Genomic DNA, 23,895 nt, shown 5'->3' on the forward strand with positions numbered 1-23,895 from the left:
GCCCCTTTCACCCAAACTTAATGAGCGACTCCACAGGTGCACTACCACCTGAATGCCTGTAGGTGTCAGCATCACGATAGTAATCATAACAGGTAGTTGCGCTTGGACGTCTTTTTTTTCAAACGTCCTGCTAATAACGCGAACATTTTCGAGCTCAAGGGGTCATTGAGTTGTTGAAGTTACGACGAGTGCTCCAGCGCGTCGAAAAGCTGGCCACGGCGTCTTCTTTTTTTTCCGCCTCCTACCTGGCCGGCTGAGGAGGTGAGGGCGGGTGAGGAGTTGAGCCGGAATCCTCCCGGCAGGTTCTCCGTGTGACGTCAGGAGAAATGGCGGACCAGGATGGCAGCGACGACTCATCTCCTCTGTCGTCCCAAGGTGAGTCCCGCAATCGCCTCAAACTTTCACAAACACCCCAAAAAGACCGTCGACGTTTGTCTTATAAGTGAATATTATGGGGGGGGGGGGAAAGCGACAACTCCAGTTACTTTCCCCTCCTCTTTTTTTCAACGAAGTAGATCCAAAGTACGATAGAAGTACGCCGGTCACAAGAGAAGGATTAAAAAGAAGGGGGGGGGGGGGGTGAAGAACCTACCACACCGGTTGCTTTTACGTTGACTAAAACAAGTATTGTTGTTTAAACCTATTAAACTGTGCTTGGTGTACTTTCTGGCCGCCATTGTTGATATTTTAAGCTAGTCCGGAGCTGCAGGCACACACACCTGCTGCTGACAGCTCAACTGCATTAGAGTAAAGACACGGCTGGAAGTGACAGGTGTAGTCGCAGTTACTTAGCCAACAAAATAGCTTTAATTTAGCCCGCTGCCTGTAAGTAAAAACTGTTTTAAAACCTCCCGCACGCCATTTGGTGGCTGTCTTAAATTGGAAAATATCCTATAAACCCGGACATGAGCACGAGTTTACGCATCATTTTATTTATTTAATCCACAGGCAGTCTTGGTTGATTCTTTATAGAGACTGGTACACATGCAAGTTTTAGCAGTTAAGATTAACAATTATTTTTAGACTTGAGGGGAATTGTAAATTACCTATATGCGGATATGTACAATTACCACTTGTTGCCAAAGGTGTCAGCAAAGTCACCCAAAGTAAATGGCTGCCAAATGCATTTATGAGAAATTTGTACGTAAGTCAGATCCATCCATTTTCTTTTTGCCGCTTATCCTCACGGAGGTCACGGGGAGTGGTGGAGCCTATCCCAGCTGTCAACGGGCAGGAGGCGTACACCATGAACTGGTTGCCAGCCAATCACAGGGTACATGAAGACACAACAGTCGCACTTACAATCACACCCCGGGGCAATTTAGTGTGTCCAATTAATGTTGCATGTTTTTGAGATGTGGGAGGAAACCTGAGTCCCCGGAGGAAACCCACGCAGGCACGGGGAGATCATGCAAACTCCACACTGGCGGGGCCGGGATCAAACCCGGATCCTCAGAACTGTGAGGCCAATGCTTTACCAGCTGCCTTACCATTCCGCCCGATTCAGATCCAATTTGGTCAAGTCTTGCAACAGTCAGCAAATGAATGAAAATAAACCATAATTTTTTCTCTTCTGTTTATGCAAGAATTGTGTGACCCGAGCATCCAATTTTTTGAGAATAATGAATGAACAGCGATTTGTAATAACTTCAATGCTTCATGAATTTTATGTAATGTAACATGAGTCTCTATGGGAGGAAAACAAAAGAGATTTACTTTTGGTTCCAGACAGAAATGAGTAAATGTTGACAGAAGTATTGACAATGGAATCATTTGACAACAAATGTTTTAATGAGATAAATTGCAACACAGTACAATTCCATACAGTTTCTCCAACATTCCGTTCGTCATCATTTTGTGATGTTCGTAACTTCAAAAACACCATAACAGTATATTACAGTAAATATTAATATAAAACAGATGTATGAAACTTCTTGGCCTTAAATGTAAAATAATCTAATGGAAAAACTGTGGTTATCGTCGTAAAATAAGTTAAAATATTACAACGTCAAGTGGGTCTTGAAGAAGTTAACTTTTCCTAGCTACTTGGAACCGCAGTTTTTCAAAACCGCAATGATTGCATTTTAACTGCCTACTGTTTCCTAGCAGGATTACATGTAATTGTTGCATTCTTCAGGCTTGTACATGCTTAAAAGGTGTGATGAAGAGGGTGTGTGCGTGTAGCCCGGCCTATCGGTTTAAACCCGAGTGTAGGATTACAGCTACTGTATCCTGAGAGGGCCAAGACCAGATTGGCTTTATGGAATATTTAAAATACAGTGAAGCCCACTAAGTTCGGTGTCCTAATTTGGAATTGTGACTTTGGGCTTCTACTTTGTTTGTTAAAACATATTCACCAAAGCTGTCAAAGTAGGCAATTTGCTTTGCAAAATGAGTTTCAGCCTTGTTCAGTTAATACAAGGTACAGTAGGTCATGTTGACATCAGACCCACTGATTAGTTTCTAAAGGCATAAAATATGTTTAACAATCGCTAAAAATACGTACACTGAATAGAGCCGTGAATTGTTGAGATATAGCTTAAAACTTTTACCATCTGAGTTTGCTAGATTTTTGTTTTTTTGGGGAGGGGGTATAGGTATGAAAACTAGCCCATGGTGAATGAAGGGGTGTAAAGGATGCAAAATTGTCCCTCTTTGCTCCCTGTACATATCTGGGAATTCTCCTCCCTGTGAGGATAAGCGGCCAATGCATATGTATTTGATTGGCAGTGGAAAGTTCCAAGGGGCAGGATTTTCAGAGCACTCTGCGACATGCCCACAGTGTCTGGAAGATTAAAGTCTCAGTTCTTGACCATTCTGAAGCCTGATTTCACTTATGTACTTTGGATTTTTTATTTTTATTTTTTATTTTTAACATTTTTTGAGCCCCTTGAGCTGGTTTTTAGGATATATGCTTATCGGTCTGGTTGTTTAATGTCATGTTAATGTTTGCTTTCTTTTGGTGTCTTGAGTTCAGTGTGTAGCGCGCACACGCCAATGCAAATAGTCCCTATGTATGGAGTATCAGTGAACAGGCCACAAATACCGCACACTGCGATAACTTTACAGCCTTTTATTCCTCGTCTGTTCTATTTTCCATGTTCAGTTTTTAAACCCCCGTCCACTGCAGTAAGGTTTGCACATACAACACAGGTTCTGCGACTGTAACACACTTGCTGCTTGTTTTGAATCATTAATTATGAATTTTATTTAATGACTTCCAGTTATTGTTAAAGGATTACAAGAAACCTCTAAAATAGGGCTGTGATGATTATTTGAATAGCTCAAATTATTGGATTACAAAATCTTTCCCGTTAAGATTTGCAGTGATCATTTTCTCAAATGGACTATTGTAAAACATGGGTTGGAATGGCCACTTCAACCTGAGTAAAACACACCAAGAAATTTTAAAATCGGAAGATGGTTTCCGGAGAAATTTCCATCGGTTTTCCAAGAGGACTTTTCAGAATTATTAGGTTTCAGATGCTTCTTGCCCTAAAAACTCCACTTAAATCGTGCAAAGAAAACATTTTATCATGAATATATGGGCCCAGTACCAGTTCTGACAGGGCCTCCACAACTTGGCTCATGTCAGACACTGCTTTCCTTTGACTGCTTCCAGGGCAGATTCACAGGAGTTTTAATAGGGGGAAGAGGGATTGGTGGGAGTACCAGTTTCCTGTGAAGAGTAAAGAAATAAAAGAACCAAGTTTATTTAGCTTGTGGATTAACTTGTATTTTCTAAGCCTGACTTTAAGAGCTCATCCTTGGCAAGAGTGGCCCCCTGATTCTCTCTCCTCTCTCTCTTTCTGTCAGACTGTCTCTCTCTTTCTCTCTCTCTGCTGGCTGAGGATGGACGTAACAGAGCAAGTAGCTTGCCTTTCGTCACACGCTGTACTTTGCTCTTTTGCCCAGCCTCTCGACGTATTATTCGGGACGGTCTGGCTGGCTCTTCCTGCTCCTTCGGCCAAAGTGCAATAATGCACAGCCCACGGAAATGGCTCTGAACACTTTCTGCCGTTCATTTATGTTGTCATTGAGGAGGAGTCTATGAGAAGATTATCATTGTTTGGCATCCACCATCACTGCTAAGTCTTTGGAGAAGCTGGGATGGCTTGAAGGTGGAGATGCCACAGAGGAAAGGGAGAGGTCTGGGTAGAAGAGAGGGGTCCAAACCAAGGCCGAGGAAGCGAGGCAATCGCTTGGCCATTCCTGGACTCTTCACAATCACTGAGGAAGATGAGGGACAAAGACGGCGAGATCGTATCAGGAGGAAGACCAAAGGTATTCCTGGAAATGAAGATTCGTTTATGAAATAGAAAAACTGCTAATATCTGGGTCAGGGAAGTCTAGAAAGTCCCACCAGTGGAAAGGAGAGTCAGTCATTTTTTCTGCATAGTTTTTGCTCTTACTGAAGAAACATCCTTGACCCGTCATATTGGTGAACAGGATGGCAGGTAGTTGACACGTAGTCTGTAAACGTGAGTTGTAAACTACATGTTTGTGTGGCAAGACTGAAAGGATCAACGGAAGGACAATGAATTCATGCAGCTTTGCTGTCGTAGTTTGTCAGCATGTAGAGTTGTTTTTGATTAACTTTTCCAGGAACAACCATGAATCATAGTAAGGAGTGGACGTTATAGTAGTTTTTTTTTATATGTGGTATAGTATTACAAATTCACTTTGACTGAGTTCATTGTGATTTTTAGTGACGACAATCCAACGTGCAACAGACTGAGGTTCCCATAGGTCCTGTTTTTTTTTTTTTTTTAAGCTTTTGAAAAGTCTTTCCTACGTTTATCCTCTCTGTGTTCTTACACCTGGGGCGCAGAAAGAATATGATGATGGGTTTGAATAAATACATTTCTTTTAGTGCTAGATACAGTCTTTCTGCTTTGGCTGTGGCCAGACAGAAGGAAGTGTTCACATGCCACTCATAGCATAAGTAAGACACAGCCAGAAGAGTAACAAAGCATTTTTTTCTTGCATTTCCAATAATTTTGGAATAGAGCATACACATTTTTCTATGTTGTTCTTTTCCTAAGGTGGCAACATGAACCTGACCCTAAGCTGTACTTAAAAAAAGGCACCACACTGAACATCTGTGTGAAAAACTCAACCAAATAGTACTGAAACGTTTATTCAAATAACTTGAATAATTCTCTCACAAAAGAAGTCAAAGTGAATCTGGCTTACACAACTGAATGTTTACGTTTGGCGGTACATAATAGTGTAAAAAAATCATTAGCCAATTTGTTATATCCCATCAGCATTAGTTAGTACATATTGGAATGCATCTGCGGGTTGACAAGGATTGTCACAACTGCTGGTATATTTTCAATTGCTTTATTGAACAAACGGTACCAAAATACACACATAATGGCCACATTAATACACAAGCTGCACAACCACAACTGATGTCCAGGGACTCACTTGCTAACTGTTAGCCAGTAAAGAGGCAGCCGCTATCCTGAGCTCACAAAAGCCAACTCTGCACTCTCACGTTGACTCCCTCATCACTCACCAGGCCAGGATGACATCCTTAAGTGGACACAAATGATCTTGGGCCTCATATGAATATTTTGGATTGGTATTGTTTACTAACGCGATATAGATTAGTCAAACAATTTATTGGATAGTTACTAATCAATTCTAAAAATATTCTGTAGCCCCAGTCTTACGGTCAAATCAAATATCGTAAGTACTTTTTGTGCCACGTGATAGTCTTATGGCATTGTTTGGAACCTCAAAATGTTGTATATCAGAACTGTTGAACTGAGGACCTCTTGCTGACACCTCCCCCATTGCAAAATAACAAAACACGGTGGCAGTATTTAGTGACTTTTATTGCCTTTGCCATGACTGCTACCACCCGACAGAGCATCTATAAGGTTTACATTTACGGCTACTAATGTTTGACGTGACCTGAAACGAATTGGGCACTAGAAAAAGCAAAATATAAAATCTCTGTATACTAACACTCTTACTTCTCAGCCACGTTGTTCACGTTTAGGGTCGTAAAGGTAGAGTCTGACCACTCCCTTCTGTGTTGGCTGGAGCTCACAGCTCTTAGCTTAGCATTAGCTTGGGCTAATCCTCTCAGGCTCCAGGGGAACACAGCAGCCACGGAGTGCGCTTGCTCGCTAGCTGCCGGCATGGAAATTGCAGCTTTAATCGCTCACTCTTACCGTTTAATCTGACTGCCAGTGAATGATGGGTTATGAAGGAGGGGGTTGGGATGCACACACACAGAGGGAGGGAGGGCCAGATTAAACACTCTCAATGTCTCACTCTCTCTTTTACACAAATTGGTGCAAAAACACACTCTCATGGACAAAGGGATTTGGAGAGTTTCCACAACCTGTCCCGTACAAGTCGGCTCCCGAGGACCATGACCGTGTTGACAGCTGACTTTCCTTCCTCTTTCATAGTGGCTTTTGAGTGGCTCCTTTTTCCCAGTTTTTGGAATTTCTGCTTTTTTGTCATCATCACCCCTCTCACACCATGGACTACGGATGCACACTTATCTTTACTTGTTTAGAATGCTTGCCAAACCTACGAATGTTGTCACTGAGCCTCCAGTCTCAATAGTCAGAGCTTCATCAGGTCTATTGAAACATCATACCTCTGGAGCCATGATGCAGAATTCAGGTAGACATTTGGGATCACTTAGGAAATCAGATGCATTGCTGTATAGCTCTTTACATTTCAAATGCGCATACATTTGTAAGGTGGAGCCCAAAACGTTGATGGGAAGTAATATCTTAAAATGTATGAATGACATTCACAGATTTTAAAGATTCTACCGTTCCTATATATTAAGTATCATTGTGGATCTTTGTTGATTTGCCTTAATAGGATCATTTTGTGCTTTTGTGATTCAGAACAGCACTGACAACAGAGAACCTCTGTCACAGCCAGTTTAGCAGAACGTGGAAAGTTGTCACACAACGGCTCTTTATTGGGTGTATGATGTTATTGTGGATTCTTAGCCGGATTAATTAACTGGACTCCAAACATCTGCTGTTGGCAGCTTTAAGGTTTAGAAGTGGACGAAAGTATTGGAATAATATGCGTTTTTCCTTTAGCTAAACCTACTTGAATTAGGACCTGATCAGCCATGGTTCCAAGCATGCCAAGCCAAAACCAAAAATGTTGACGTAAACCACCATATTTTGTCAAGCACCTTCGGGATCCTTCATTGTGACATTTTCTTCCTGTACTCTTGAGTAGAAAAAACATATCCAAATCTAGAAAATGGATGGATGCATATACACTTGCTAACATTATTTCATATAATTACTGTGCTTGAGTTAGCTTCAGTATCTCTTGTTTTTCTTAATTTTTATTATTACTGTGTCTCGCTTGGCCTGACTGAGTTGCATGTTTTCATTTAGCAGTTTCCAGCAGCAATATTCTGAAGCTTAGTATAGCACTGCAGTTTTTTTTTTCCAATTCTAAAACACTTTTAAATTAATACCTTCCTGAAAGTGTTAATCAAAAACTTATTTTTAACCTTTTAAGGCAGAATTTTTGATACCTCTCTCGTTTTGGGTGGCATTGTATTGGGCAGGTGTTGCCATGTTTTACGGAAATTCAAAAGTGTTATTCATTCATTAACTCGTGTCCGTTGTTGTGCCTGCCGGCAGCACACATGGTACTCCTGACTGATGAGCTAATCTTTTGTTTGGGGAAAAAAAAAAAAACTATTATAGTGGAAAGAATAGAATGATGAGACATTGTTGTAAGTTAGCCCAGCCCAGCCTTTCCTGTTTTACCAAAAGCCAAGACGAAACCGGTTCCATTGCTGAGCAAGCACCTGGGGCAGATTTGATGTGTTCATACTCACCTACTCCATGTTATGCAGACTCTGACATTCAATACCTTTGTATCTTTGTCCACTGTGCCCTTTCAGGAATAAAACATTGAGGAATTTAAGGGTGGAGATGTCAATGTGTGAACAGCTAGATTTGCTTTTTATTTGTGTTACCATTACCAAGTGGTGGTGTTCAATAAAATAAAATGTCGCTGAAGTGATAATGAAAAAGTGTTGAAAGGAAGATATATAACAGTGTGTAGTCCATTTGTTGAAGTCCGTCAATTGAGGGGATTTACTCTAGCTTTCTGGGACAGATTAATTTCTCCAGAGGTCTGCCTCACTCATGCTTTGCAAAGGGCTTCGCTGGCTCACAGTTCACAAAGACCAACGACATCCCCTGGTCTTCCCCCTCCCCGTATGACTAAAACAAACAGTCTGTGGTGGACCTTGAGAATGAATCACAGATTGGATGCATCCTCCTTCGAGGATGGATGGAATGGATGCAGAGGTGGCAACATTTATCACATTGTCCCGGTTGGTCTATGGAGAATCCCCCAGAGCAACACCTCTTGGGAAGTGGTAGTAAAACATGCCAATATCCCAATGTGAGGAGGTAGGGCAGGGAAAGAGACTATTTCCACACAGGGAGTGAACCCCAATGGTGAAAGTCCTAAATGTAGTTAAGTTGGAGGGATGGATCTCATATAGCTATCAATTTCTTCTTCTTTTCCTTTCGGCTTGTCCCATTAGGTGGACAGTCGTATGCCAAGGAGCCCCTGTTGGTGACACACATTCTCCGATTCTAGAGGTTTGTTTACTAATGCTGGTTTGTCTCACGCAGCCTCCTTCTATAAATTGGACGATGGGAGAGTGTCTTCACCCGCCCGGCCAAGCTCGTCGCTCTCCGGACAAGTCTACTCTCCTACCCTGACTTCGACGCCCACTCCCACCCCCACGGCCACCAGTAACAGTCCCAGTTGCAACACGGCAGCACCCAAAATAGGCACGACACTACGATAACATGCTACACAGCACAGCTAAAATACACATACATGTACATTACTTGCAAAATCTCAGGGATATTTGCCTGGTAATCAGCATTTTTTTTCCTGGGTTGTATTAAAATTTGTTCAAACTAGTTTCTGGACATATCGACAAGGATCAAATTCATTGTACAGTGGAACCTTGGAGTTCGAACACAATTCGTTCTTGCGAAGTGTTCAAAATTCGATGTTCTCAACCTCTGAAACATTTTTTTTCCATAGACAATAATGTAAATGAATCCATTCCAACCTCCAAATAGAATTTTTTTCTAAATTAAGACTTCCACAGAGGGGAAAAAAAAAACAATGAAAGCCTTGCCATAGGCAACATGATATCAGTCTTTTGGACGTCCATTCCATGAAACTGTTTGTTTCAGACTCTTTACTCTTCAACAAAACCGATGAGAGGCTGAGGCTGGCCCGTGAGCGTCGAGAGGAACGTGAGAAGCTGAATGGTATGTATTTTTATTTGCTGTGTTTTTTTTTTTTCTTCCTTTTTTCCTTCATACATTCTCAAATGCAGAGGGCTTGGGGTTGGGGCTAATGCACTGTATCTCTTAACGGAGAAACACAATTTCAAAAATCTGCAAAAGTTGAATGAAGGCAATTGGGCTCTTGGTGAAAGGCTTCTTCAGCTCTACATTTTTCAAACTTGATCTCCCCCCCCCCCCCAACTCAAAAAGGCTTTTGATTGTCGTTAACACCCAAGAAAACACCACTCACCTTGATTACACTTTTGTGGATTGCCATGACCTGGATAACTGGAAATCTACGTGGACATAGTATTTGAGGAAATACATTTTGTTCCTATATAGCTGGCAGTTTTTTTTCTTTCCCAAGACAATTACTGAGTGATATAACAGTAAGTGAAGTGACAGTTTTTCAAATTATAATATAGAAATCCAGCCAAAAGCCATGTACCTGTTGACAAGGCACCATTATTATGTGTTGGACGCTAGTAGCACGGAAGTTTAGATTTGTTTGCTTATTTTTGTTGGGAATTACCGTATACAGGAGATACCACAGATGTGTGTCATGTCTGTGTTTGAGTAAATCATGTAATTGCATTTGTTGTCGTAAATATTGGACGACGGTCCTGTTGCTGAAGGGGGCTAAAGGGATTTGCTCTGTGCTAAAGCCAAGTCACATGATCAACAGCTGACCCATGACACCGCTGCTTTAAGCCTGTGTGGCATGTGCATCTTTTTTTTTTTTTTTTTTTTTTTTTTTTTTTTTTTTTTTAAGTTTTGCGTGATTCCATCATTTTGTTTGTTGTACCATGTGCCAGCTGCCAAGGAAGCCCAGTGGCAGGCGCGAGAGGAGCGAGCCAGGCAGCACTATGAGAAGCACATCGAGGAGAGGAGGAGGAAGTTGGAAGAACAGCGGATGAAGGAAGAGCAGAGACGGCTGGCTGTAGAAGAGAAGCGACGACAGAAACTGGAGGATGACAAGGTGATAAGATGACAACAATTTGTTTCAGATCACATCAAAGGCTGTGAACGTAACACTTTCACAATAAATGCTGTATTTCCTACAACTGTGGCCTCTGAGCTAATGGATGGGTGTATTGTCCAAGTACAGTGAACCCAGTTGATCTTGGGATGCTTTCCAGAACCAGATCCAGTGGGAGAAAATCTGCATTGAGAGATCTAAATCTTTTTTTTTTTTTTTGTAGTTTTAGTCCTCTCAAATGCTTTGAGCATATTTCATTTTATTGAAGCACACTTACATTATTAAAACTGAAACTAAAATTATTTTTTCTCTCTATTGAAGAGGGTGGGGGGGAAAGTCAGGATAGTCAAAATCAGATTTTTTTTTTTTTTTTTTTTTTTGGGTGTTGGTAAAATCCATCAGTTTTTTTTTTTTTTTAAGGCCACATCGACTAGCTGTACTCACAGGCTTATATTCCCTCTGCTCTGTGGGAGCTAGTGATGTCATTGTACCAGAATACTGGCAAAAAGTACATCTACACCTCTATTTTAACAATATCACGGTGCAAAAGAAAAAAAAACAACTTACAATATGAGTAAATGCAGTATAATACTGTCATGGCTGACAAAACAATTAAATTTTCTTGTATTTTCACACATTCAAAATAATATTGTAATACTGATACTATTAATAAAATAATTCACATTTTAAGCATTGGTAAACATTTTTGAACAAATAACATTGGCAAAGCAACACTCTATCTCCAACATTTGATATTGCTGTTTTTTCCTGCATATGTTTAGGTATTTGTGTTCCAAGATTATACATAATAAGCAAGTACTCTTATATTAGATTTTCATTTTATTCACTTTACATGGTAAACATGGTCTGAGTGTATTAAAATTTTCCGGAATAAATCTCCATTGCCCTTTTCACTGAAGGTTCGTCATGAGGCTGTGATGCGACGGACGATGGAGCGTAGTCAGTTGACCAGGCCAAAGACCAACCGCTGGTCCTGGGGTGGACCTCTGCACGCCAGCAGCTCCGGCACACCGACAGGTATGCTCGCTGACATCATATATTCACATACTTCAGTGGAGAGTATAGTGATTCACAATTGTTGACTTTGAGGTCCCTTGAGAGCGCTGACATTTTTCTCCACTTTTCCTGCAGTCAGTGTTTAGTTTGAAAAAAATATCCTTTGTACCAGTATGATTGTTTGAACTTGACATATCCGCCCTCTCTGAATCACTTTCTCTGTCTCTCCACCTGGCTCTCTCTTTGTTCTCTGCATTGCATTGTCCTCCACCTTCCTGGTCCAGGTTTTGTCGAGTCTGCTTTCCTCTATCCGCTCGACCTTGCTGGACTGGAGCATGTGCCGAGTGCGTTCAGTGTCCACTGCGGACACCGAATGAGAACCCAATGTGAATATCATAGTGGAACGTTGACTAGTGGGCAGGCGCATAGATTTTTTTTTTTTTTTCTGCCATGTAAATCTCAAGCGGGGTACACGGATACCGATTTTTGACGTTGAAATCCTGCGTGTGCTTCCCGCTCTTTCTAACACATCACAATAATAACAATCGCCAACATCCACCCCCAAACCAGATGCCGTAGTACCATGACTGACCTGTTGGAGGCAGAATGGTGATTATAGCTTCCAGTCTACTGTAGTAACTTGAAAACGGTTCTTGTAGACTCTTATAGTGTTACAAATGATCTGTGAGACAAGTTAATTTGGTGTTTGTTTCTCAAGATTGGTTAATTCATATGTATGAATTCATTCCTTCATTTTATCATTTTTTAGTATTTCAAGGGAATGTGTCAGTATGTGTGTACCTCGCTTTAACACGCGGGCATTAGTGTACTACTTTACATTTTTTTTCTTACCATACACTGTGACTTTGCATCCAGAAACAGTCCCTTAGCTAATAGATGTTATGGGATTAGCACTAATTTCACTTTTCCCCCCTTTAGAAACAGTCATTGCCTGAATTTTAGTAAAGCACACAAGGAAAGCAGCTCTTTCATCTTCATATAATTTTTTTATAAATCCTGACTTTATTTTGGTTGCTTCCAGATGCAGACAGGAGGTCTGTCTCCACGGTGAATTTATCCAAACACCATGATCCCGTCATTACCAAGCGCCTGTCCTTGTCCTCTGCCACTCTCCTCCACTCACCTGACCGAGGTAAATCAAAAGACAAATAGATTTTTACTTGCAGTGTTAACTCAAGAAGTTTATTTTTACCCCCGGTACAGGTGATAATCTCCTTGGTTTCGCTCTACATTTTTCTATCAAAAGATCATCTCATTCATATAAAGAGCTTTTCTTTGTATGCTGGACATAAAATGATATATGTTTCCAATCACCTGGGGTGTAATGCCATTTTGTCAAAAGTATTTTCCAACAGATATCCCAACAAACGCATTTTTCACCACATGCCCCTGACTGTTTTATTATAAGAATGCAATGATGTATTTATGGATTAAATGCCTACATGTTATGGATATAGGGTTAAAGACGAGAACAACCTCTACCCCAGTCGTAAACGAAGCTCCATCCAAAACCCGTCTAATCCAAGGGATGACCACCCACCACAGAAACACAGGTGTTTAAAGCCAGTAACAAAAAATATGACATTAACTTCACACTATTCATTGAAGATCGCGGGCTGGAAACTGTTTAGATTTTACCTATTGAAAGAAATTTAGATTCATAATCTTGCAACTACAATTACAGTGGTACACCTCCAAAGTGGAGTATAATCTGTTCTGGGAAGCTGGTTGATTCCAAAATTGTAATTTAAAAAAAAAAAAAAAAAAAAATCCCATAGGAAACAACAGGAAGTGATTTAATTTATTCCATGCTCAAACTGTCATCGTTATATTACCTTTAAGGCTTTACCGCCAACCGTTTTCAAAGGAGGGTGCTGGAGCCTATCATCGGGCAGGATGTAGGGTACACCCTGAACTGGTGGGACATAGAAACAACTATTTGCACTCACAATCACACCTAAGGGCAATTTGTAGTATCCATTTAATGCATTTTTATGGATGTGGGAGGAAACCAGAGAAAACCCACACAGGAGATCATTCAAACTCCACAGAGGCAGGGCCGGGTTTTGAACCCCATTTCTCAGAACTATGACAGTCGTTCCACCGTGCAGCCTTGCAGTCATTGTGTCATAGAAATGTCACTCATTATACATGTAGCTGCCCACTCTGTTTGATGCATGACTGCTCATCTCGGTAAAAAAGGCTGAGTGATAACCCAACTGTGTTTTTTGCAAAGCTTAATCTTTGCGGCACCTGACAAACTTTGAGAAGTCTAGAAATAAATGGGTTCCTTTTTATTGTGGGAGTAATTTCTAAGCATTTTAGAAACGGGATTGAGCAGTGTTTGGGCCGATTTTTGGCAGTATATCTTAGTAAACATACATTTTCCCACACATTGAAAATACATTTCTGGGTTTTGATAAACAAAATGGTGAGAAACAGCCCTCTGTCGCCAAGTCATGCAAATGCAATATATAAAAGCATGCATGTTGTTTTACGATACTTCACTAAGTTTATAATGTATATTGTGACTTGTCATTGTTCCAAAATGTGCGAGCGTGCTTGAATGGGGCCTAGGACCACCCTCTCAAAATCTCCTTCTCTTTTATATTCACCCACATCCCCTCGACTATGGGGTTTTGGGTGAAACTGTCATTTCTGCTCACATTCCCCATTATGGGGTGAACAAGCCGATGCTTGGTGAATTCTGCTTCAGAATGATGGGAAGATCCCACATTGAACAATCACGTTCGCTATGAATGCTTGGCTGCCAAAATATTGCCAACGGGCAATCAGAGCGACGCTATTGTCCATATTTAAATTGAGACGATCAATGATCCAATCAGAACAAAGGTCATTTTCATGCTGATGTCACATGTAATTTGACCATTTCAAATACCAAGTGTGAAAGACCTACGAGAATAGCTTGAAAAAAGGCATCTTGGGAGATTTCAACCTAAATGATCTTGCAAATCCGAAAGAACATCCAAGATTTTTTTTTTTTTTTTTAAATGATGGTTTGGGATCTTTTTAATATACCATTGTGTCTCTATTCTTGTAGTCCACTGCTCAGTCCCAACAAAGATATCAATGGTCTTGTATTCAAAATCCAGTGTGTGTACCGAATGCATCAAAGGGGCCTCCCACCGTCGCCTGACCCCTTTCTCTAATCCTCTGAAGGATAATCTTTTTGTTTTTGTGGAAACACTCCATGGTGTTTGTTATATCCGGACAGACGTCACACATTTTTAGCATTGGTAAAATGTATGATCAATTTGTACAGTTTCCAGCCCCGTTTTTTATCTTTGCCTCAACTCATAAATCCACAGCCTTCAATATAAAAGCAAGCTGATCTGTGCTTTGTCCAGTGCATGCAGCTAATCAGGCTAATTGAGTGTACTATTCTGGAATGAGCCTCAGAAGTGCTTGGCCTCACCATTGGGCTTTCCTGGGTCTAAGTCACCCAACCCACACTTTGGTGGTCTGTCTGTTATTTTGGGGTGTTCCCTGCACTCCCTTTTCGGAATCTTCCGCTTTCGGGGGTTGCGCTTTGCTCCGTTCAGGTAGTTCACTGGTGCATGCAGGTGAGGGTGTTGCACAGCAACCACGTGTACCTTGGTTTAAGTTTGCCTTGGCACCATTTGTTAATCGGCTGTGACTGGCTGTTAAACTAAATTATGTAGCATTTAGTTGTGTGTGTGTGTGTGTGTCTTCTGTGTTTATGCATACTTTGTGTGTGTGTGTGTGTGTGTACGTGTGTACTAGGTTCACGTCGCCTTCCTCTGACACCCTGGGAGAGCAACGTGGTGAACCGCTTACAGCAGCCCACACACTCCTACCTGGCACGAAGTCGTAGTGCTATGAGTCTCTCTGGAGAGCAAACGGGTAAGCCAGGAAGTCTTGCCACCTTTCCTGTGGCAGCTGTTGGGAATCCACCAATGAACATAATTTCCCTCAAGAGCGCGCCATCGGTCATACGCCGCTGGCGTTGTTATGTTTGCGCTCTTGACCCCCAGAGTTTTCCACGTTAATCAGATTTGGTGCGACTCAAAGTATTAACACGGTTTGAAACTCCCCCCCACCCCCATCCTGTATCAGGCACTCATAACTCATACGCACACAGGTACATTGAGCACAGAAGCAGTTCAGCATGTCAGCATTGCCTCCTTTCCAGTAAAAGACAGAATTCCATGAAGAAATATCCATGAGGTTGTAGATTACAAATTTTGCATCGAGCCTTTTCTTTGACTTTTGGGGGCATTTTTATAGCCTCAAGTGAAGTGGTGTTATAAAAGTTAAGGTTTCTTTTTTTTTTTTTAGACTTTTTTTCTTTTATGCCTCCAGCTCAACAGGAATGTGAAGAGAAGGTTTTGTTGATTTTACGGCTGCATAGATTATTTGAATAACAAATGCCTTGTTTACCAAAAAAGGTCTAAACAAAATGTCTGCCTTGAAACTTTGCAAGGATCATGTTTCCACACGGTCTAAGGTTACTGCAGTCACATGCACCACTCCGTGTACAAGTAAGTTATTGTGACGCCTACTAGACAGGAGTGCGTAAAAGACAGAGAATGTTCGAAGTGTAGGATCATTTCACACTTAAAAATTAAAATTTGCAACGTGTACCACAACAACATGTCTACAATTGCTAACTCACAGGTAATGTTTTGGTGTTAGCTAATGTATTATATAACCAATCATCACTTGTTATATTTTAACGTCCCCACAACAGCTCAAGAATAGATCCAGCTGCCGGTACACTTTCAATCGCTTTATTGAACAAACAATAAGAAAAGACAGACAGTAAAGATTCATTCCCACTGCTGCCAATGGCCAGAGCTCATGCCAAGTAACTCTATTTAACTTTACACTTTCTTTTGCTGGCGTCCGTGTCATTGACCAGGCCAAGCCCCATTTTTTTCATTATTATTCTTATTTTTTTAAAGCTATCTATCCATTTGCCGTACGTCTTTTATCTTCACTTGTCGTGGATGTGCTGAAGGTTATTCCAGCCTCCATCTTGAAGTGGTTGCCAGCCAATCGCAGGGCACATATAAACAACAATTCTGTCTCAAAATTGTCATTGTCTCCTGAGATTTGGACTTTTGTTCACCAATGACGGTCCCCGCTTTTATGCTTAAACCACACTGTTTTATTGCATGTTTAACTAAAACCGTGGACAGACGTCTAATCGAATTGGGCCTGTAGTTAGTGGCACTAATACTGTCATTTCCTTCAAACCTTTCTCCTTCCCTTACTCGCACTCCTTCCTTCCACTCATTTATTTGCCCTCCACCTTTGCTCCGTGCTCCCACCTATCAATGCTACCTTGTCACCCATCCTGCCCTTCACCTGGTTCGTTACCATAGCCATGCCTGTGTGTCCTCGCTCAGTGTCCTGCCAACCCATGGGCTCATTGTCATTCAAGACCCTGCAGTCCCACCCACTCTCTCACAGCCGCAGCCATGATCGCAGCCTCAGCAGTGGGACGGCCTCATCCGCGCCCGCCCGCAGGCGGACCACTGGGACCACACAGGTGGGTCTGATAGACATTGCAGTCTTACTTGCCTTTCTTCTCAGAGAATGGCTAAAGTCTCACTTTCACAAACAAATGGATCACTTGATAATGCAGTAGGCTATACATTCAGCTGCTTCTCTATACGACGGTCCATAATATGCCAATGAAGATGCCTAACCCAAATAACTAAAGCTACCAGTTTTTTAAACGTTATTTTACAGTATACCGTGGTGCTTAGAGATATGTAAATAACCCAAATGAGAAAAAAAAAAATTAAGATATAAGATTTTACTTTGACTTGCAACCAAAACATGCGAACGCTATATGGTGGTAGTGAACTAAGTCACTTCACAGCAAGCAGCAGGTGAGCAACTTTCAAGCTGCTTATTGCCAGTCCTGGTTGTTTTTTACTTTCAAATTAAACAGAGAATTACACTCTCTGCTTAAAAAAGCCATATCACTTTGTTTTATTAAAGTATTTTAAACATATTGTAAATGAACAATTCAAAATGGCAATAGCATTGGTTTCAATGTTATAACACTTTAAGCAATGAATATTTGAATACAAACGGTGTGGCAACACATAGACTGAAAATTCCAGTCCTTAGTGTTTACATTTTATGACTGGAATTTTTTTGTGTTAAAATGTTCAAAGTGTTTATTTAATCTCTTACATGTTTAAAATATCCTTATGTCGGTGTGTTTTATTAACTTTATTAAGGTTTTTATATAGTTTTGTATTGTGGATTGTCACCCGTTTTGCATTTTTGATTTCCTGTCTTTAATGGAGGATCACTGTAGTGAATTTTTGTGACCTACAGTACCATGAACTGGTTGTTGGAAATGACTTAAAACACACCTTACAACTCAGCATTTAAAATTCATTTTATAGCCATTTGTCAACTGCATTTTATTTGTGAAATTTTAAGTCTACTTTTTTAAATTTATAAATCACTGGCATGGGGTTTTTATGCTCTCTTGTGGAGACATAATAGGTCTTCGTGGATTTTGTCAGTGGATGTCACACGATATCGATGAGAAAACTTTGTGGATTGAACATCTCCGTGGGTTCTAACACAGTTCGCAATTCAAGTTTGTGATTAAGGATGAGTAATTGTTGTCTTGAAATGATATTTTGGTAACGCCTTTATTTTAATTGTTTCTTCAGACGCCACAGAAGAATCGCGACTCTGTTAGGAAGTCGTGGAACAGCATGTCTATCCCCCTGGGTCCTGCTCTTACCTTACCCCTCAAATTGCGGTCCTCATCGCCCATTAAAAGGAACACTAAAGTAACAGCGCCTACTCCTGGCAGGTGATCTAATATGGAGTTAGATTGCCGTTTTCTCTTTTTTTTTGGTTTAAAAAAAAAAAAAAAATCCCATTTATACATACATGGATGCAGTATACTAAAACGACACCCAACCATGCCATGTGCATAATTTGGAGATTTTATGAATATTTATCTAACATAACATTATATTCACCATAAGTGCCAATTATATTAAATGTAATAATGTCTTCAGTGTATCTCACTACTGATGTTTAGTTATTTGAAGTTGGTCCTAAAAAGATTTGCTCTAATCAACCGATCCATCCAGAGGATGGAAAAATGTTGTTGCTCGGTCTGTGAGAACAGAATGCAAATATTAAAGAAACGCTCCCATTGCTGTTAATTGAAAGTTTACCTGGGTCAGTACTACTCATTCAGAAAGCCTTGAGCAGATTAGATTGATAGAGGAATACATGGAAGCTGAAATCTGATTGGGCAAAAAAAAAAAAAAAAAAAATCCCAGAAAATTTAACATCTACACACGGTACTGGAAGCAGTGCACCAAAGAGAAACCCTGTTTAATGAAGAGACTACAACAGACTCCTCAGAATAAATAAATACATTTTCATGCAAGAAACATTAGAATTTATGTTATAAATGTCCATCAGGAAAGACCATTCACCAGAGTTTGTTTCCTGCAAACAGGCCGCCTCAGAAAACGACAGGACGCCCCCCAACCCCTAAGATGCTCAAGTCTCCCGGGACAGAGGATCCTGGAAACTTGCGCCCTGTCAAGGAGTCTCCTGAGATGGTCCGGCCGTCAACGCCCAGCAAAACCAAAGAAGTGGAAGACGAGCAGGTCCTCAGTCCTCCCCAGCAGCCGGACCATAACAAGATGGAGCAAATGACGACAACCACCAGTGGTGAGTTCTTTGTGGGCTGAAATAGTGATTTGATGTGAGGTGATTTTTAATCTAGAGTTTATTGTAGACCCAGCTCTCAAGCCTTCTGCTGGGACCATGGATCGAGAGGAGGCAAGCCGCATCCTAGCTGAGAACCGGCGAGTGGTCCGCGAGCAGAGAGAAAGGGAGGAAGAGGAGCGAAGGCAGCAAGAAGAGCAGGCGAGGTAAGCCGTTTCACAAGAAGACTTGAGTGGAGGCTCATTCGTCCCAATCTGAGCTCAAGTAAAATAAACAAACAAAATGGAATTAAATGAATGTTGACATAAATATTGAAATAATGAAAAAAATCAATATTGAAATGAATTTAAAAAATGAAATAAATAAAAGTGGGTTGGACATTGGGTAACTGGTTACCATATCTGGCTCACAGTTCTGAGGACCTGGGCTCATGTTCTCCCTGTACCTTCCAGAGTTTTCTCCGGGTACTCCGGTTTCCTCCCACAATTGGATGGAACCTTTAAGTGTTGTAAATTTTTGCAAAACTTGTATTTATTTCGGTGATTCATTTTGTGCCACTCAAGGCATATTCACCAATGGTACTCGTAATACACTTTTGAGAATCACCGCTCTAAATTCTTAACTTTATAAAAATTCTCCACTAGAGGTGGATTGGACCACAGGTGATGAGCCTGTTATAGCCTGTGCGCTGTAAATTTGACACTCTTATTATAAAAATCTGCATCTCTTCAGGTTAGCCAAAGAGGAAATGGCTCGCCGCAAGGCCGAGGAGCGAGCAAAGAGGGAAGAGGAGGCCCGCCGCCAAGCAGAGGAGAGGAGACTGAAGGAAGAGGAGGAGAGAAAGATGGAGGAGGAGAGACTCCAGAAAGAGAGAGAGGAGGCAGAGAGTGCCCAGAAACAGGTCAGAAAAATACAAGGCAATGACCGTAAAGAAACCGTTCCGAAGTATATTCTTATTCTTCATCATCAGCGAGAGGAGGAAGAAACTCGGCAGAAAGAGGAGACTGAGAGACTGAGGCAGGAGAGGGAGAAGCACTTCCAGAAAGAGGAGGCTGAGCGGCTGGAGAGGAAGAAGGTGACACATTGATTTCAAACACTTTTAAAATGCTCAGCATTATCCTGACGTGCCCCTAAAAGATGCCTTTTGTTCTCCTCTCAAGCGTCTGGAGGAGATCATGAAGAGGACCAGACGGTCTGACACAGCAGAAAACGTAACCAAATAATGAAATGTGGCACAGAAGGCCTCTGCCAAGGCACAAAAATTCCCAGAACACCAGGCTAACTCATAATAAATAAATGAATAGTGTTTTTTTTAGATTGTTTAAGTTGTTAGAAAAGCAAAAAAATCTTAGTGGAGAAGTCACTTTTCTACTTTTCACAAAATGTTTTCTCTGATTTCTGGTAAGAAACAGCCCAAATTCTACTGCCGATTACTAAAAGGAAATTAAGAGATTTTTTTTTTCCTAATGAAAGAAAGTTTATCCTTTATATTGTGACAGAACACAACATACTGCGGGTCTTGAAAGATCACTAAAAATGCTCTAAAACGGCTCTCAAATTTTATAGAAAATATTCATATTGACAATATGGACTGGATATTAATTGGGTTTTCTAAACTGCCCCTGGTGTGATTGTGAGTGCGTCTGTTTGTCTCGATGTGCCCTGCGATTGCCAGTTCAGGATGTACCCTTCCTCCTGCCCATTGACAGCTGGGATAGGCTCCAGCATGGCCCGCGATCCTTGTGAGGATAAGCGGCTAAGAAAATGGATGGATCAATGAATGGACTGGTTTTGGGGTTTTTGCTGATGTTGGTTAGTGATTGGCGATATAGGAAGTCGTCCGGGCTTCCCTGCTGAAGCTATTGCCCCTGCGACCCAACTTTGAATAATAATGTATGGAAGGCTGGAAAATATTAAAACAGATGAACTTGTCACCAAATGCAAATATATTGAAATGCACCCGTATGACTGCTTAGCTTTTGTTCTTGTTTTGTGTTTCTAGAAAGCAACCCCCAACAAGAACAGTGATGGACCAGGTAATTCAACCTACTTGTTTTTTTTTCCCTTTTACACTGTAATACTTGAATTAAAGACAACACCAGAATTGCAGGCACAGTGAACATCAGCGTTTTGTTTGTCAGTGGCCGCTGCCTCTCTAAGTCCATCCGAAGGGACACCCACCCTCCATCGTAATGGCACGGGTTCTCAACCGGACCCCAATCTGGCTGCCAGCACCTCCACCCTCAGCCCACTTGTGCAGAGGTAGACTTACTCACTCTCTCTCACACACACACACACACACACACACGTCATATTCGAGTGTAGTCAGAAAGTAATCAACGTAACCTCCTTGGCAGACTGCATTTACTCAAAATATAATGCAGTGTCTCCAAAAATCAATAAGTGAAAGCTCATAACTAAACTTATTCCAAATCGGGACACTCGTAATTCAAGATAGCATTGTAAATGCCTTTTCCAAATAGATGTTTGATTCTCAGCAGTTGAGTAAATGAACAGCATTGACCCATGAGGGAATATTCACAATGTATGTCCACTGCTAAATGTGATTGGCCTTTCTCTCTCTCCCCCCCCCCTTTATTATATTTCAGGGAGAACGGGGAGTTTGAGGAAGTGCTCGAACTGCCTTTGCATCCCAGGTTGCAGGAAGACGAGTTGCAGCAGCAGGAGGGAGAGGAAGCTGAGGAGAGAGTTCATGTCATTGCCTTCAGGGAGAACGGCCTCCCAAAACCGCTGGGTGGTGGAGTGGATGATATAGCAGCCCGCCAGGGAGCAGGTGAGTCAGATGTCTTCGACTCCCCCCCCAAAAAAAAAAATCTATTCATACCCTTTATCAAAAAAAGGTTTTTAGGCACTCTTCCCATGTGTTAGTACTTAATTCTTTGCATTTATTTCCTGACATTTGAACTGATTTCCATTCTAGTCTCCAATGAATGCATATTTTTGGGATGTGGGAGGAAACCGGAGTGCCTGGAGAAAACCCACGCAGGCACCGGAGAACATGCAAACTCCACGCAGGCGGGGCTGGGATTAGTTGCGCTGCTGTCTTAATTATCTTGCGAAACATTTTTAAAACATTTCATAATGACCATTTAACTGGTCCACTTTCCCATTTAATGGATTAGTCCATCTTGACTCGTCATGTTGAAATTTGATCAAGGAAGAGATACCAGCTTAGTTGTAGTCCCTGCGTTCTGAAATATGCTCCATAATGAAAGCCAAACATAGAAGATATTACATATACATTACTGTACGTATGTATCTAACTTAGTAATACTTCTCAAAATTAGGCAGACAATTAAACAGGAAAACCAACACCAGAGAGTAAATATATGCTTCAATATCAGGTCAGAAAAATGCAACTCTACTGGTTTTTAATGTCAGCCTACTGACCATTTTATAGCAAATACACAACTCTTTTTAATTAATAAATTTGTAAATCTTACTGTCGGTACCTCACCAGCTATGATCCTCACAACACGCCACAGTTACAGATAATTCAGAGCCTTTCCAAGTAACACTGGGTTAAATCATCTTTGTTTTCATTTGTTTAGACGTTGCCTGACGATGTGTCCGGACATAATGAGCCAGGAATGGAGATGGTTGGATGCGGAGGATCATGTGAAATCCACCAAAGGCTCTTAGAGCATCGTAGACATGCTCAATTCCGCCTTTCAGGACTCTTCCACGACAACAAGAGCAACCGTTTCCCCAAAGACGGTAACCCCAAAGATCTCCCCTTAAATATCTCAGGAGAAGATACTGATTGAGCCAATATGTTAATTTTTTTTTTCTGGTCCCATCCCTTTTCTGAAATAACCAACAGAGAGGGAATATTTGAAATTTACTCCACCAGTGACGACAAACCAAGATGAGTTGTAAAGTGTTTGATTCTAAAAATTTGACTTTTTTTTTTTTTTTCTCGCTTGTTTGACAGGTATTGTCAGCAATGCGAGGTGAAAGCGGAACTTTTTTGTTTTCTATGGAAATGTTACAGGAAAACTGTGATGGAAGAGGTTTGTGTCACGTGACATATTAAGCTGCTCTCAGTTTAAAAAAAATATATAAAATAATACTAGAGATCATTGGGGGCAAGGTGCTGGGTTGGACCATGACGCGCTACTACAGATTTTTTTTTTTAGTTTATTTAATTATTGTACATATCAAACTTTATTACTCTAACCCAACTTTTCTGTTCAACATACTCTCACAACGAGCTCCTGAGATGTTAAAATTAGCAGTAAATCTCATTCAATTGATTGTGAATATTTTTGGAATACATGCTGCTAATTGTTTTCAAACGCCTTACCACATCTAAAGTTAAGATAATAATAAGTAACCTTTGCACTTGGACATGCGTCCCCACCCCCTGCAGTACTGCCAACATTGATGTCGGTAAAGAAATAAGCTCACAAATGGCTTAAACAGAAATGTGTATACCATATAGCAATTCTATAAATAATGTATGAAAGTCAATATATTTTACTAAGAACAACCAGAGTAAAGAGAGGAGAATCTATTCAAGCTGTATTATTTGAAAATAAATCACTTTGATGTTAATTTTTCTATTTGCCGCTTATTTTAAAAGTTATTGGTACCACATTTCTTCAGTGACCAGGGGGGTCTACTCAAATGCAGCGTACCAGGCCTCATTTAGCAGAGAGGCTTTTATTTGTGCACATGCATTTCAACATCACTCCCACCCCATCGATTTGTAGTGAGGAATTTACTCAAGTGGATAATAGACCTCACAATTGATTGATTCCTGGACATTCAAAACTGCATTTTCACATTGTGGCCAGGAACATTCATTTA

The 23,895-nt window shown here is 41.0% G+C and overlaps 1 protein-coding gene across 3 annotated transcripts; it reads left to right on the top strand.

The window, feature by feature from the left end:
- The first annotated feature begins 33 nt into the window (after positions 1–33).
- map7b (microtubule-associated protein 7b) lies at positions 34–23,640 on the top strand. Of its 3 annotated transcripts, none has more exons than XM_061812955.1 (19): positions 34–375; positions 8,661–8,783; positions 9,240–9,317; positions 10,151–10,314; positions 11,235–11,352; positions 12,374–12,484; positions 12,810–12,905; positions 15,118–15,237; positions 16,746–16,888; positions 18,039–18,184; positions 18,848–19,065; positions 19,133–19,268; positions 19,795–19,963; positions 20,033–20,137; positions 20,223–20,273; positions 21,065–21,098; positions 21,204–21,324; positions 21,672–21,856; positions 22,635–23,640. In XM_061812955.1, the coding sequence occupies exons 1-19, from the start codon at positions 327–329 to the stop codon at positions 22,643–22,645; spliced, it is 2,178 nt and encodes a 725-aa protein (XP_061668939.1). In that variant the 5' UTR covers positions 34–326; the 3' UTR covers positions 22,646–23,640. The 3 variants fall into 3 exon arrangements, with proteins under 3 accessions (XP_061668939.1, XP_061668938.1, XP_061668940.1); XM_061812954.1 differs by having other exon boundaries at positions 35–375; positions 8,661–8,822; XM_061812956.1 differs by lacking the exon at positions 12,810–12,905 and having other exon boundaries at positions 35–375; positions 8,661–8,822.
- Positions 23,641–23,895: the final 255 nt, after the last annotated feature.

The sequence above is a fragment of the Syngnathoides biaculeatus genome, chromosome 23 (genome assembly GCF_019802595.1).
Source record: "Syngnathoides biaculeatus isolate LvHL_M chromosome 23, ASM1980259v1, whole genome shotgun sequence".
Classification (NCBI taxonomy): Eukaryota; Metazoa; Chordata; class Actinopteri; order Syngnathiformes; family Syngnathidae; genus Syngnathoides; species Syngnathoides biaculeatus.

What these genes read in the sequence shown, in the direction of transcription:
- map7b (XM_061812954.1), top strand. Translation starts at nt 327, where the DNA reads ATGGCGGACCAGGATGGCAGCGACGACTCATCTCCTCTGTCGTCCCAA. An exon ending in CCTCCACTCACCTGACCGAG is followed by an intron (nt 12,485 to 12,809) that starts GTAAATCAAAAG and finishes TTATGGATATAG; the next exon opens with GGTTAAAGACGAGAACAACC. An exon ending in CAGCAAGAAGAGCAGGCGAG is followed by an intron (nt 19,269 to 19,794) that starts GTAAGCCGTTTC and finishes GCATCTCTTCAG; the next exon opens with GTTAGCCAAAGAGGAAATGG.